General features: G+C 30.9%; 1 protein-coding gene across 1 annotated transcript; it reads left to right on the forward strand.

Moving 5' to 3' along the window:
- Positions 1-3,644: 3,644 nt before the first annotated feature.
- LOC108690123 (leucine-rich repeat-containing protein 15-like) lies at positions 3,645-6,770 on the forward strand. Its single transcript, XM_018197257.1, has 2 exons — positions 3,645-3,713; positions 4,696-6,770. The coding sequence occupies exon 2, from the start codon at positions 4,709-4,711 to the stop codon at positions 6,596-6,598; it is 1,890 nt and encodes a 629-aa protein (XP_018052746.1). The 5' UTR covers positions 3,645-3,713; positions 4,696-4,708; the 3' UTR covers positions 6,599-6,770.
- Positions 6,771-14,066: the final 7,296 nt, after the last annotated feature.

The following is a 14,066-nucleotide window of genomic DNA, read 5'->3' on the forward strand; positions in this document are numbered from 1 at the left end:
TACCAGATCCTACTTAACTCCTATATATTCTATCGAGGCACCGTCGAGATTAATAATAAGGTTGCTAATTATTTGACACAATTGTATCGAAGTAATTATTATTCCACGACGGGAAAAATTCCTTCTATCCTCTTCTTCAACATCCATATTATTCTGTTAATATTAATAAAGAAAATTATGGGGAATTTTTATACATTTTATTTAATTTATTCAGCTCGAAAGTTTAACATAAATTTACATATAGTTAATTAGCACTTGATGCAATTTGCGCGAGAATACGCTGACACCTTTATGTTTCGTGATCCGTGAAATATTAATTCCGAAACTTAAAGCTATGTTTTTCTTATAGGGATAAATTAAAAATAATATCCCGATATGATTATGCATTAGATAATCAGTGCCTTAAACTGACGTTGAAAAATTATCCGTTATAATAGATAAGCTTTTATATCCGTTATAATATATAAGCTCTGTCACTATAAAATATATAAGCTTGATATATAAGCAGAATAATATTTACAAAGTAACAAATCTTGGCAGATGTTACATGAATAGAGAATGTATGGCGAATATTATCGAAAAATACGTAAGATAGTAAATTAAAAGAAAATAAATTAAAAGAAATGTGAAAAATAGTGTGTAATAAAATAAAACTTTGTTTATTTTATCATATTTTACCATATTTTATCATAATTATTTTAGATATATATGTATTTTAAAATTCTGTTTTTTTTTTATTTATTTCTGTTGCAAAATTTATTATTTGTATATCAAACGCTATATTTATTACTGTTTTTGGAACTGAAATGATAGTAACGTACTTTTATTCTGCAAACATTCAAGGCTGTATTCGAATCTTGCGGAAACGAGTACTTTTATTGTGGAGAAGGCAGTTCGAAGTAATGGCATACAGGAAAGAAGTAATGCGTGATCACTCAGAGAGTGCGCGGTTACACTCGCGGATTAACGTATGCGAGATATCGCCTCAACCTTCGACACTGTCGATGCGTATGTAACAAACTTAATTAACTAAACGCACGTGAGCCGTATCGGCTGACTGGTTTTTTGTGAATGGAACCGTGAGAGAAGTACGAACGCCGGTACGAATGGCCGCTCTTATACCCACGTAATAACTATGATCCGACGAATCCAGTGGTTCTCACAGCGGAAGGTGTAAGCTGGTTTCCGGAAGTACGACGACCTCTTGGCGTCTAGTTACTTGGCGAGAGGCAAAGGACCCTCTCGTCTCTGATGACGAACATTAGAAATTAGCGGCGCGGAGCTCTGCGTTCAGCTGAGCAAGCAGATAAAATTTATCTCTTGCAAGGTTTTGTGAAAAATTGCGACATGTGAGAAATTAAACCGGTCAGAAAGTCGAGTTCTTGATGTGTGTTCGCGTGAAATATCGGATCGGGTGGTAGCCAGTTAAATGGTATTTGGTCCATTGAATGACATAGAAGCCTCCTTTATCAAGCGTCATCGAGTCGTATGATATATAAAGAGCAGAAACGCATTTCAAAATGCGTTTTGTTTAAAATTTATAATTTTCAAAACACGAGAAAAAAAGCCATAAGGAAACCACGTGCCTTACAGAAAATATCAAATTACCAATAATCAATAAGTAAAAAATGTTAAACGAAATTGCTAAACAATTTTCTAATAATGTTAAACAAATGCATTTTGTTTGTTTCTAAGTTAAAGGATTTAACACACATCAAATGTTTAGATTTTTTTCAGTATATAAATTGAAGTTGAAAAATGCTTTTTGAACATTTCAAAGCAGCTTATAATATGCGTCTTTCATTATTGAACACTACGCCATTTCTAATTCAAAACATCTTATTTTGGACAAAATGCATTTTGAAAGTCTGCTCTCTATATGTATTTTCAAGAATACTTCTTCTAGAAAAATCTCTCACGTGATATGTAGCAATTTCTGCATGGGAACTTTATTTATCTTAAGAGGAATGTCTTTATTCATCTTAACTTTATTCATCTTAAGAGGAATATATATGCGTGTATAGGAAAATGCGTGCATATAGAGTTAAATAAATATTGTGTATTATCTAATATACTTGCAGTTGAAATATTAGTCACGCATCTTGAATGCGCACGCAACAGCACATATCAATATTTTATAATCCTTTACGGTCTTGTGATTTTAAATCCTGTATACTCATTAATATATTGTTATTAAAAAGAAGAAAATATAAAGAAAACGCAAAATCGAATTTAAAGAATTTGAATCATGACTAAAATTATTATTTTAATTGGATTCAAGATTTGCTAATATATTGTTAATTATCGAACTATTATATTTTTTATAGTTTTTAAATAGATTAGATATAAAACAATTTGTTGATTCCTTTGTCAGTTACGGTCTGATGATCGGTCGTGCTTCATCGAATCTTCGATAAAGATCGTACATCGGTACATTATCATATCCTAATGCTAAAATATTCGCCAAACTTGATATCATTATTATTGTTATTTAAATTATTTGCTGCAATTTTACACACATAATATTTTCATGATGTATTAAATATAATAACTCCTTTTTGATGTAAAATTAAAGTAAAAAGAGTTATATATAAAACAGACAAATTATAGTAAATTTAATTAATGCTCAATTCGACTTTATTTCCATTAAATTATTTATCAATACTCTGACTCAAAAAAAGAATTAACGTTTTTTGGATATCATAATTGAGTTAACTCGAACGTAATGCAGTACTCTTCAAATCTTTGGGAATGAAATTTCATTCCCAAAGAGTGATAATTGTATCAGTCCAATAGGAGTGATATTTTCATTCTCAGAGAGTGAAGAATTTTCAATTTATATGGAGAATAAATAATTTCACTCTCCGAAGGAAGAGACTGAAATTTCATTCTGATAAATGTTAATTAAGTTTAGCTCTCTCTACATCTAATCTAAAAATTATTAGGCTCATTTAATATATTTTTGCGAATATGGCAGAAAAATACATTGCTCTGTCTCGCGAAGCGAAATATTAATCATTAAAGTTGACTTTTTAGATTAGATTAAAAAATTCATTCCTAAAGGAGTAAAGTGAAGTTCACTCCTTGTCAGATTGGCGCAACTATCACTTTTCTTAGAGTGAAATTTCACTCTCAAAAATTTAGAGTGTTAGTTCATGATTTTTAAGCAAAAAATATTTCAAGACGTTGGCAACTTGTTAAAAAGGCGACAGATGGTTAAAAAAAAGAATATGCTCGATATGTAGCGCGTGCTAACAGCAGCGCTCGAGCTATTTGTAAAACCAAATTCTAATTCTTTTCGAGAATGTCAATTAATGCGTGATTTTTTAATTCGAGGAGAGTTACGCTACTATCTTCTTTGATTGTTAACAGCGCGAATTACGCTCATAGAACTCGAGTGTTGACGAACTTAAAAAACAAATTGCATGAACAGTTCAAGCAAGGGTTTATCTTCTTTTTTCGACACAAGATCGCCTATGACACGAGAACGTAGGCGATCTCTTTTATATACGCATCTAAGAATCTGTATACACGCATGAGATTCGACTATGGCTTGCAAGACCTGTTTTCGTGATTACCTCGTCTTGAGGAATCTTGCCAGCACGCGTGTCCGCCAGGAATAGAAACACAGGCAGTCTTTGTCTGTCTGCGTCCGAAGGCAGAAGGATTCTTCAGCAACTTCCGTGGCTTTCTGTGGTTTAACTGATTGATCGGTAAGTGGAACATGTTCTTACGTGAATGTTCTGTAACGACGTGATTCACGTTGACTGAAGTTTCCATGATGCATTAACCATAAAAAGAGCAACGATGACTATTTAAAGAGGAAGAAGGAATATGCATTTTATATGGAAATTATTTTAGAATGTAATTTTGTACTTAAATTAGATTTTAAATATAATTTCATGCATATGTATAAATATTTGTGTTAAAATTGAATTTTGAAAAAGATAGTTATTCTCACGATCTTTAATTTTTTGTACCTTGTAGTTTTAAATTTATTACATTTTCGCGAAATTATCAGTATTGTCGAAAGAATCGTTCATTAATATCAAATGCTTTCAAAAATTATCGAAAAATATCACAAATTATATAATTTGTTTATTATAATTTGTGCATCCTGAGTTTGAGTCAAGCAACTGGTTTCTATAATATCCGACATGAGATTCGGAGAATAATCTAAGGCATCATTTATTATGATCATTGTAATTACCATTATATACGCGAGAACTGTCTATCATAAGGAGTGTCGCAAAATTGTCTCGAAGCGTGGGATTTGATGCATCTACTATACAATTTTCTTGGCTATCAGTATAGAGTTGTAATCAATGTCTTAAAATTTCTCACATATTATCGTGATTAACTGGTAAATTAAAGGCTAATATATTTAATGATTATATACTTTTTAATTACCGTATAGCTTTCATATGTTTTGAAAGAAATAAAAAAAAATTTTAAATAACGAAATTATACAGATGAGACTTAAATTATTCATCATTTATTTGTACGCAATATACTCTATTAAGTTATTAATATTAACGATATACATATATACATTATTTTAATAGCTGTATATATCAATTAATTATTATTAAGTTATTGAGTTAAGTTATTAAGTATAATAGATACGATTTAATATCTGATGTATACATATAGAAATGTGAGGATTTTCGGTTTGTAAAAAAAGAAAATCGTTAGTTGTTTTTAGGTAATGACGATGCTGTCCCTCATCATATGTTTGCTACCTCTAGTGTCAAGTATACCTGTAGAAGTTGGAAAAATCAATGAAACTTCAAAGAATTTGATCGTGAACATCGAAAACAATATCCTGAAAGATGTTCAATTTGTTGGAAATTTTAATCATACGGAATTGAATTTATCAAGCCTTCCAGATCTTCGCGCGCTGGAAAAAAATGCCTTTGATAATGTGCTTGATGTGGAATCTCTCATACTTACCAACAATTCGTTGACTTCTCTGCCGGACTTCGTCTTCTCTAATCTGACAAAATTGAAGAACTTATCGTTGTCGGATAATCAAATATCAAATGTCCGAAATCTTTTTGTCGGTTTGGAGAATCTGCAATTGTTGGATATATCTCGCAATCCTATCAGACATTTTGGAAGGGGCCATCTGTTTGGCCTCACCAAATCCGTTAAAATTCTCACTTATGGAAATATTCTCTGGAGCATCAGTACAGGCGTATTCGCTAATTCTTTCCTTAAAGACACCGAGGAGATAAAGCGACTGGCAACAATGCAAAATCAGGAAAATCCCGTAAAGGAGCAGATAATCGACAAAAATAAGGTAGCTACGGAATCACAGGATCGAAAGTTCGTTGAATCTGTTATCGGAAATACTCGACTGAAAATTTGCAAATCTGATGGTATCGTAACATCATTGGAAATTCTTCTGAAAGACGAAGAACTTGTTGACGGATGTGTCGAGGTGCCAATTGATACCTCGATGAAAGTGAATCTCGCTGAGCTGGGTATCAAAGGTTTCCAGGAAGATTGGTATCGATTACAATCTCTGCCGATCGCCTCGTTGGATCTGTCGAACAATGAAATCATCGAGATCACGAAGGAGACGCTGAATAATCTGCCGTCAAGTCTGACATATGTAAACTTCCAAGGGAATAAAATACGCAGGATCTGGAGTCAGGTGATCGAGAACGATCACTTGAATATACTCAACTTGAGGAACAATTTGATCGAGGAGATCGAGGAAGGTGCGTTTGCAAAGACGAATCTATTTGAATTGTATCTCTCTGGTAATCAACTGAAGAGTTTGAATTTTGTCTCCAGTCTGCCGGATGCCCTGACCGTCTTTCTTGCGAACGGAAATCACATAATCTCTATTCCCGATGGCGTGTTCTCCAAGTTCTTCCATTTGAATTACTTATGTCTCGATGATAATAAAATCGAAGCATTGCAGAACGATGTTTTTCAAGGTTTGAAGTTCTTATTAACATTAACATTGGCGAGGAATGATATAAAGACGATTGAACCGAACGCTTTCAAAAACTTGACAATGCTGCAGACACTTGATCTTCGCCACAATTCTATACGTGATCTCCAGAAAGGTACTTTTGCTGAGTTGACTGATCTGAGGCAGTTGAACCTCGCCAATAACAAGATCTCCAAGATCACGTTTACCGATCTAGCGCAATCCGTGCACTCCCTGTATCTCGATTACAATGAGATCGATATTCTCGAGGAAGGCAATTTTGTTCGAACTCCGACATCTACCTTATCCTTGATCGGAAATAGAATTTCTAACATAACGCGTGGTGCCTTTAACCTGCCAACTCTGAAGGATCTGTATTTGAACAACAACACTTTAACCACTGTAGAGGGTGATAGCTACGAAGGCTTGAACTTGTTGAGACGTCTCTGGCTTTCAGAAAATAAAATATCCGAGATTCACAAAGGAGCTTGTAAAAATTTAGGAAGTCTTTACATTTTAGATATATCCAAGAATCCTTTTCAGAAGCTGGAAAACGGCGCTCTTCATGGTCTCAATACGGCCTTTGGCACTAGTTTGTACGTCTTCGAGAACAATTTGAAGGAGATACAAGGCGGCGTTTTTGATGATGTTTAAAATTCTCTTCTTTTAATTCAAATAATTTACATATATATTTCTTTCATTAAATAGTCTTGAAAAATAACAATTATTGGTCTTTGATTTACGAACATTTGAAAAATTTAATTCCATTAAATTATATTATAAATAAACTGTCATATGAAATATATATTCATACAGATTTTATAAATGAGCATTTTTTTATTTTACCTAGAAATATAAATCAACGTCATAAAATTGCAACACATATATATTGAGAATATAGACTTTTTAATACTATTTATATTTAAACGTATCAAAATATATATAAATTCGCTAAAGTAATTCTGAAAGACATTTTTGCACAATTATTTATCGAACAAGCGAAAACTTATATTATCGCGATATAACTTTTGAGCAAATGATGTTTGTGATGATTGGAAAGTATTATACATGATATCTTTCAAAAATATTACTTTTGGTTGCTTTTATCTATATTTTTCCTAATATGTAATTATTTTTCTGCACGAAGTCTACAAGACTTTTTTTCTTTTCAAGAAAATGAAATCATGATGAAGTGAAATTGCAAATTATTAATCAAGCATAATTTATGTAATCATTACAAACGAATTATATGTCATTTCTCTTAATATGTATTAATTGAGAGCACGTTTTGCGATTGTTCGACCGTTTATAATTGTGTTAATATTTACTCGAGAAAGGCAAACAGACAGAACAATTTTCGCAAAAGTGACCGACGATTCGCTTTCACCAAACATGTCTATAAATTCATGTGTAAAATTGTTATAGTAATAATAATAATAATCCGTTCATACGAGATGAAATACGCAACTGGCTGACCTTGACTTTCACATGAAACCTTTCAACTTCCAAGTCCGTTGGGCTCTCTTGGGACCCGTTTGAAGATCGGTACGCTGTTAAAAAATTTTTCTATTTTTTTTTTCAATTTGAACTACTAACGGTATATCGCGGCTGAAGCGCTTGTATAAACAAATTGAATAATCGAACATCCTCGTAATTAGAAATTGAGGACCGGAAGATGGTTTTTTGTCCATTTACATACATTATGATCTTAATAAAAAAGATGTTTTATGTATATATAATATATAAACGAATAAATATTATTATCGGTTTGCAAATAAAAACTAAAAAAATATCTTGAATTTAAACAATTGATCACGTACGAGTTAAAATACTGGTTTAAGTGGAATCATCTTGTGGTATATACATGCGTTACACGTATATTGATCTCTGTTATTTTGAGACCGAACCAATTGAAGTCGGCTATAATTTTCAACGAGCTTGGGCTTCGTACACTATACTATAATTTCATTGGAACTAGATAATTTCGTTTCACGCCACATCGATCGTAACAATTATGTGTGACAAAACATAGGCGGCGTTTCCACCGCAAACCGGAAGTAGCTAGTCAGCGTACGTAATTACGTAACACATATTCCTTGGGTTTAATTAACTCGCGGATAAACCTTGATCACGCTCGTAAAGCGCAGCGATCCTGCCTTCCTTAAGCAGTCAAGTTCTTCTTCGTGGTGCTCGGCGGTACGATCTGACGAGTCGATTTGTTTAATTGGATCTCGAGGGGTTCGGGTTAGATCCTCCAGCAGATAGGACTCGCGTCTTTGTTGCATTTCTCACTGCGATCGCACATTTACCGATGATAACCGCGCACAACTAATTGGCGCGAGCTTAATGAGTCTCCGGCTTTCTTTCGTAGCCATCTTAGCTTAAAAGCCCAAATCGTTAGATATAAAAAGATACACTCGCGTCCGGTTTCCTGCTCGAATGAATTGCCAGTTACGATTTCACGGCGACTGAGGTTTTGCCAAAGAAGTGTTGGTTCTCACATACCGAGTGCTTCCCGTTCCGTAGCGAAGGTCCCAAGCAATTTTGTGGCATTGACACTGAATACTCAGCGTTGGTTATTTCCGGTTTCGTCAACGATATTTTAAGATTATCGATCGACGTACATGTTGATGATGTCATAATGACAGAATATACCGAGGAATCTCAATTTTACCGCTCACTAAATTTCGACTTTGATTCGTATCAAATACTAAATTTCATGAATTGGTTTATGGGCAATATTTTAAATTGGATCGTATATAAAATATTATACAAGTAATTATATTGTTAAAATTAAAATGTAAAAATGTTAAGTGTATAAATAATTAAAAATTTTATTAGGTTTCATTATTTATTGAACAAGTATTTATGCCATAATTTATAAAGAAGAAAATGCTTCAGAAATATCTAAATATAAAATTAAAGATAACAATTCTAATATATTATTAATGTCTATAGCTGTGTTACTTGTGTCAATTTTAGTAATGACATCGTCTTATTGTCATCATTAAGCATTTTTGATGAAATAAAACTTTAAAATGAAAAGATAATGATAAAGATAAAAAAAGTATATTAAGATATATGTAAGTGTAATAGTGCAGTGTAAACATTCAATGTTGGCCAGTAAATCTTATGTCGGCTAAAAAAAAGAGGCTGCCATCGAATTTGTTAAAGTATGTTTTAAATAGGACAAAGGTACCTTGACTCACAGCAGAAAGATCCTGGTTCGTTGGCCTACGTAGCCGCTGATGGACACTAGCATGTAACATCCAGAAAGCAATTATATGTATGTCTGTTGAACATATCGATATGTTTGTATTGCTCATCTTATGTTAGATCAAATGCAGAAACATATAATAAATAACAAATTGCTAATCTAATATTACATCATACGTTTGTACTACGTTACTTTTTATTTTAAACACTTGATTTTTTTATTTTGATAGTAAATAAATTCAGAAAGACTCTCTCTTTAACTCTAATTACTGATTACACACACACACACACACACACACACACACACACACACACACACACACACACACACACACCCACACACACCCACACACATATATATACATATATATATATATATGTACACATACATATATAATGCTGTAGTATTTATATCAGTATTAAGAATTATGAGAGTCTTCTTGAACTCATTTACCATCAAGATAAAAAAGAATAGGATATTTCAAAATATAAAACCGACGTAAATATGAGATATTTATACATATATATAAATGTGCATATACTGTATAATGTTTTTCTTTATAAAATCCATTCTTTACATCGATTAAATAATTTAATTATAGTTAACAACATAAATATAAACATATTTTATAAAAAAAAGGAATCAGACCACAGATATAATGATAACCATAAGCATAATCAGTATAATTGCCTATAATTAATTAGTATGTAATTAATGCTTTCTAATCATCATAGAATGAAAGGGACGATCGCATTTTATGAATATGTGCATGGTATCTTTGTTATTACATCTGTATTTTATATCTGTATTTATCCAGATTTTATTACATAAATCATAGATAAAGAGACACGTAGACGCGATATACGATATGCGTAAACGCGATATGATATATACGAAGCATCTATCTTGATGCTTACAAAATTGAAAGACCAGAGACCTAACGACAATCTCAGAAGACTTTCGACTTAATTTTTTTCTTATTGCTTATATGTTTCATAACTATCATTTATAACCAATCAATATTACCTCCATGCCCATACATCTGCATAAATTCGTCTTTTCATAGTTCTTTTTTGCATAAAATGTATGCTCGCAGAATATAGAAAGCGGTGGTCGCTATGGTCGAAGAAATTGTGCGTAATTATTTTCGAGAATCGCTCCGTATTTTTAACAGCCGCTGGCAAAGAGAGCCATTTTATCTTAACTGGTATAGACCGGAAAATTTTTAAGTCGCTTGATTGCTTCTGCCTTCATTTAATATAACCAGCTGATTATATAATGTAGTCGCATGAAAATAAACTTGTCTTAGAAATTAAACACGTCTTAGATATTAAGAATGATATTAATTGTTACAAAAATTATTATTTTTTACTCGCATTTACTAATACATGTCATCAATGACACCTATTATTATTGTAAATAGTATTCTAAATCTATTTATAATTTTTGGAACAGATGTATTAAAGTATGATAACAGAATACGTTGAGGGATTGAAATATTTATTTGATACACTTTGAAAGAACGGGATTAACAGAACGGAACTAGTTTTTTTCTCAGCAAGCTCTAATGCTTTTCATTTATCTACATATATATTTCAGATTAGTATGCTGATAATGAGTTCATGATTATTAAAATTACATATAGATTATATCAATATTGCTAATTTTGAAACAGAATTGAATTAATATGTAATTTAGCAAAATATAACCATTTGCTTTTTTTGACATTTTTAGATTAACATTAATTTAAAATTTATATAATTCATAATTAATATTATTTATAATTAATATTATTTTTGCTATTATTTGTTCCAATTGATATAGATAATTGATATAGATAATTATATTTCTTTTCTTAAATTTTCAAAAATTTATTCTTTATTTGCAGAGAGATGCGCAACAACACATTAATAAAATAATATATAAAAATAATTATTAAAAGTATTTTTAACTAGAACTATTAGAATTTTTTGTAATTAACCGCTTTCAACAAAAAATATTGAAATTATGATTAATTCAATAAATGTAGCAAAAAGTTATGAATCTTTATGTCAAAGTCATCAAAATCACAATTTTAATTTAATCACTGATGAATGATCTTTACATGACAAAAGATCTCGTAATTATGTCCGAAGAACCGTAAAAATAATATAGACGATCGTAAAACTCAATTTCCATCGGAAATGTATGTAAATATCCATGTTCGTTGGCGTTCATCAAAAATGGATTCAAACAACCGCCTGCATACATATGTATAAGTTTCTCTAGCGGCGAATATGTACCATCTTTAATTGGCAACCTGAATCAGTTCGCTGACTTGATAATTATCCGGCTGAGAAGAAACATCTCGTGCGTGACACCGGCGAGTTGAACCGAAGCCAGCGACCTAATCACAAAAATTAATAGCCGAACAGATGATTTACCATTCGTGATGAGCCAATTATCCGCTATGCGTGACCTGCTTTCTAAGATAATTGTTTAATAACATATCCGAACGAGGAATTGTTCATTCATGACGCACCTATTATATGTATCAAGTGCAACGTCTCATATGTATGTTATTTAGTTTAATAGGAGTAATGCTTATATGTATAATTTTCTCAAAAAGAATCTCATACTGATCGCTAATAAGTTCGCGTCGTGTATTTTACCAACTACGTCGGTCATGCTATTTCTTTGTCATATGATAATCATTTGGCGTCAGAATTTTAAATTAAACATTTTGTCGTATTATGCGCAAATAACGTGTTAATCAGGCATTTTAATGTAAAATTGCATTTAAAAAAAATGTAATTGAAGATATCGAGTATATATATGATCAGAAAAGTTTGAGAACATAAGTTCCGCTTCCATGTGTGCAAAGGATAGCATGATCTCGCGAGTACAATTTCATGTGATCATATAATCCGATATAGCTATTTATAAGAACCACTTGCGAGATACGTAAATATACGAGGAAATGTGATTCCGTAAGTCATAACACGATATATATAACATGTAACCTTAACTGGTATCGAATTTTATTACAGAAATTATTTACAGAAATATTACTAGCCGAGTATTTTGCACGAAACTTCGTATTTAAGGGGAGGGGGGATAACGATAGATTTTTTTTAAAATGTCTTTTAAAATGTCGGTATACCTACATTTAAAGAATTTTTTGGAAAAACTTTGCAAACATTACTTTTATAAAAAGTAACATTTTATGAGAAAGTTTAACTAAATATGTGGTGAAATCTATAGTGATAAAATCTACATGGAACAGGGAATTATAAGTAGAAAAAAATTGATTAATAGAAGAATGCTGCTTCTGCGAAAAAACATAACAAATAAGCACGATTTTGTCCGTTTTTAATGTGATTAAATACTTAAGGTGGTTCTTTAGTAAAATGTCGAAAATTTGGAATGTCTCACCAGGACTCACTCAAAATTACAAATATCTGCATAATTTGAATAAAATATTAAAACTATGTATATATCTTAATGAAATAGTATGGAACATATGATAGTAAATCAAAAGCTGCATCTTCATTGAACGAAAATAAGATGAAATTATGTTTACTTTTCAAAGTTAAATATGCAAGTTTATGCAGGTAATATCTTTCCAAAATGATTGTTGACTTATTACTTTTTTATGATCATTAAAATCATAATTTTTGAAACTATTATAATTTCTTTTTGAAAAAAATCTATAAGCTTTGTGTGCAGTTAATCAAAGAAGCGTCTACGAGCCTTATCTGTTACTAAGTAATACGTGAAAGATTATATTTTTAACATTTTTTTTCTCTCTTATTTCGTTATATACTATAGAATTTTGCACATGTCAATTTCGATACTTCAGCTTCATTATATAAAAAAATTATAGACATTTCTATGGTAACTCGGTTTACTAAGAATCATCTTAAATAAAGATAGAAAGTAATTTTAATAAATGACAGGAGAAATACACACACACACACACACACACAAATAAATGTAAAATAGTGGAATAGCTGTAAAAACTGACTGCAAAAACATCCGTTCTTGTTAAAACATCTCCAAGCCAAGTAAGCGAAAAAAATATTTCGTTTTTTTTTTCATTCGTACACTACTAATATCAAGTGCATCCAATTTGTAAACATCTTCTAATTTTTTCTCGAGAATGGGATAACTGAAACATGTAATATATAAAAGACGTCTTAATATAACTTTACAGGTTAAAAAAACCGTTGCAAGTGACATATTTATTATATATTAACGCATGCACATTGGAAAAAACATTGCATATATCATATATGTAACTTTTTTCACTGTGTCAAATTTTGAATCAATATAGAAGGTTTTCTTGTGTATTTTTGTGAGATAATTACATAGGATTATTCTATTTCGTTAAAAATAATATAAAAAAAATATAACTTTTAAAAAATTATTATAGAAAAATTTTAATGTTTTTAAATAATTCTTCAAATAATGGTTTCCATTAAAATTAAAGTTAAAATTGATAAAGGAGCATAAAAGCTATTGCAAAGTAATAATGCAATTATGTATATATTAAATCACTTTACATGTACGCAGTACTAAAGAGACAAAGAAAATAAAGCTTAAATTAAGTATCGACAACAAAGAATCCTTTCTAAACAGACATACAGTTGATAATAATAATGATATAACAATTTGTAATAAATATTTTAATTGTAGACGATTAGTAACAACGTAACATATATTTAAGTAGTGTTGAAATTCTGTTTAACGTTGATACTGAAGATAATCAGATGCATGTTCGAAATGTTTATCGATGTATACATGTAAAATGATTAATATATATATAAAATTTCATTGTTACCTTGTGATAGCTTTTATGGTCTTTTAATGATCAATTTAGATTTTAATGTTTTCTTTTATTTCAATTTAAAAATGTAACATTTT

The sequence above is a fragment of the Atta colombica genome, unplaced genomic scaffold (genome assembly GCF_001594045.1).
Source record: "Atta colombica isolate Treedump-2 unplaced genomic scaffold, Acol1.0 scaffold295, whole genome shotgun sequence".
Classification (NCBI taxonomy): domain Eukaryota; kingdom Metazoa; phylum Arthropoda; class Insecta; order Hymenoptera; family Formicidae; genus Atta; species Atta colombica.

What these genes read in the sequence shown, in the direction of transcription:
- LOC108690123 (XM_018197257.1), top strand. Translation starts at nt 4,709, where the DNA reads ATGACGATGCTGTCCCTCATCATATGTTTGCTACCTCTAGTGTCAAGT.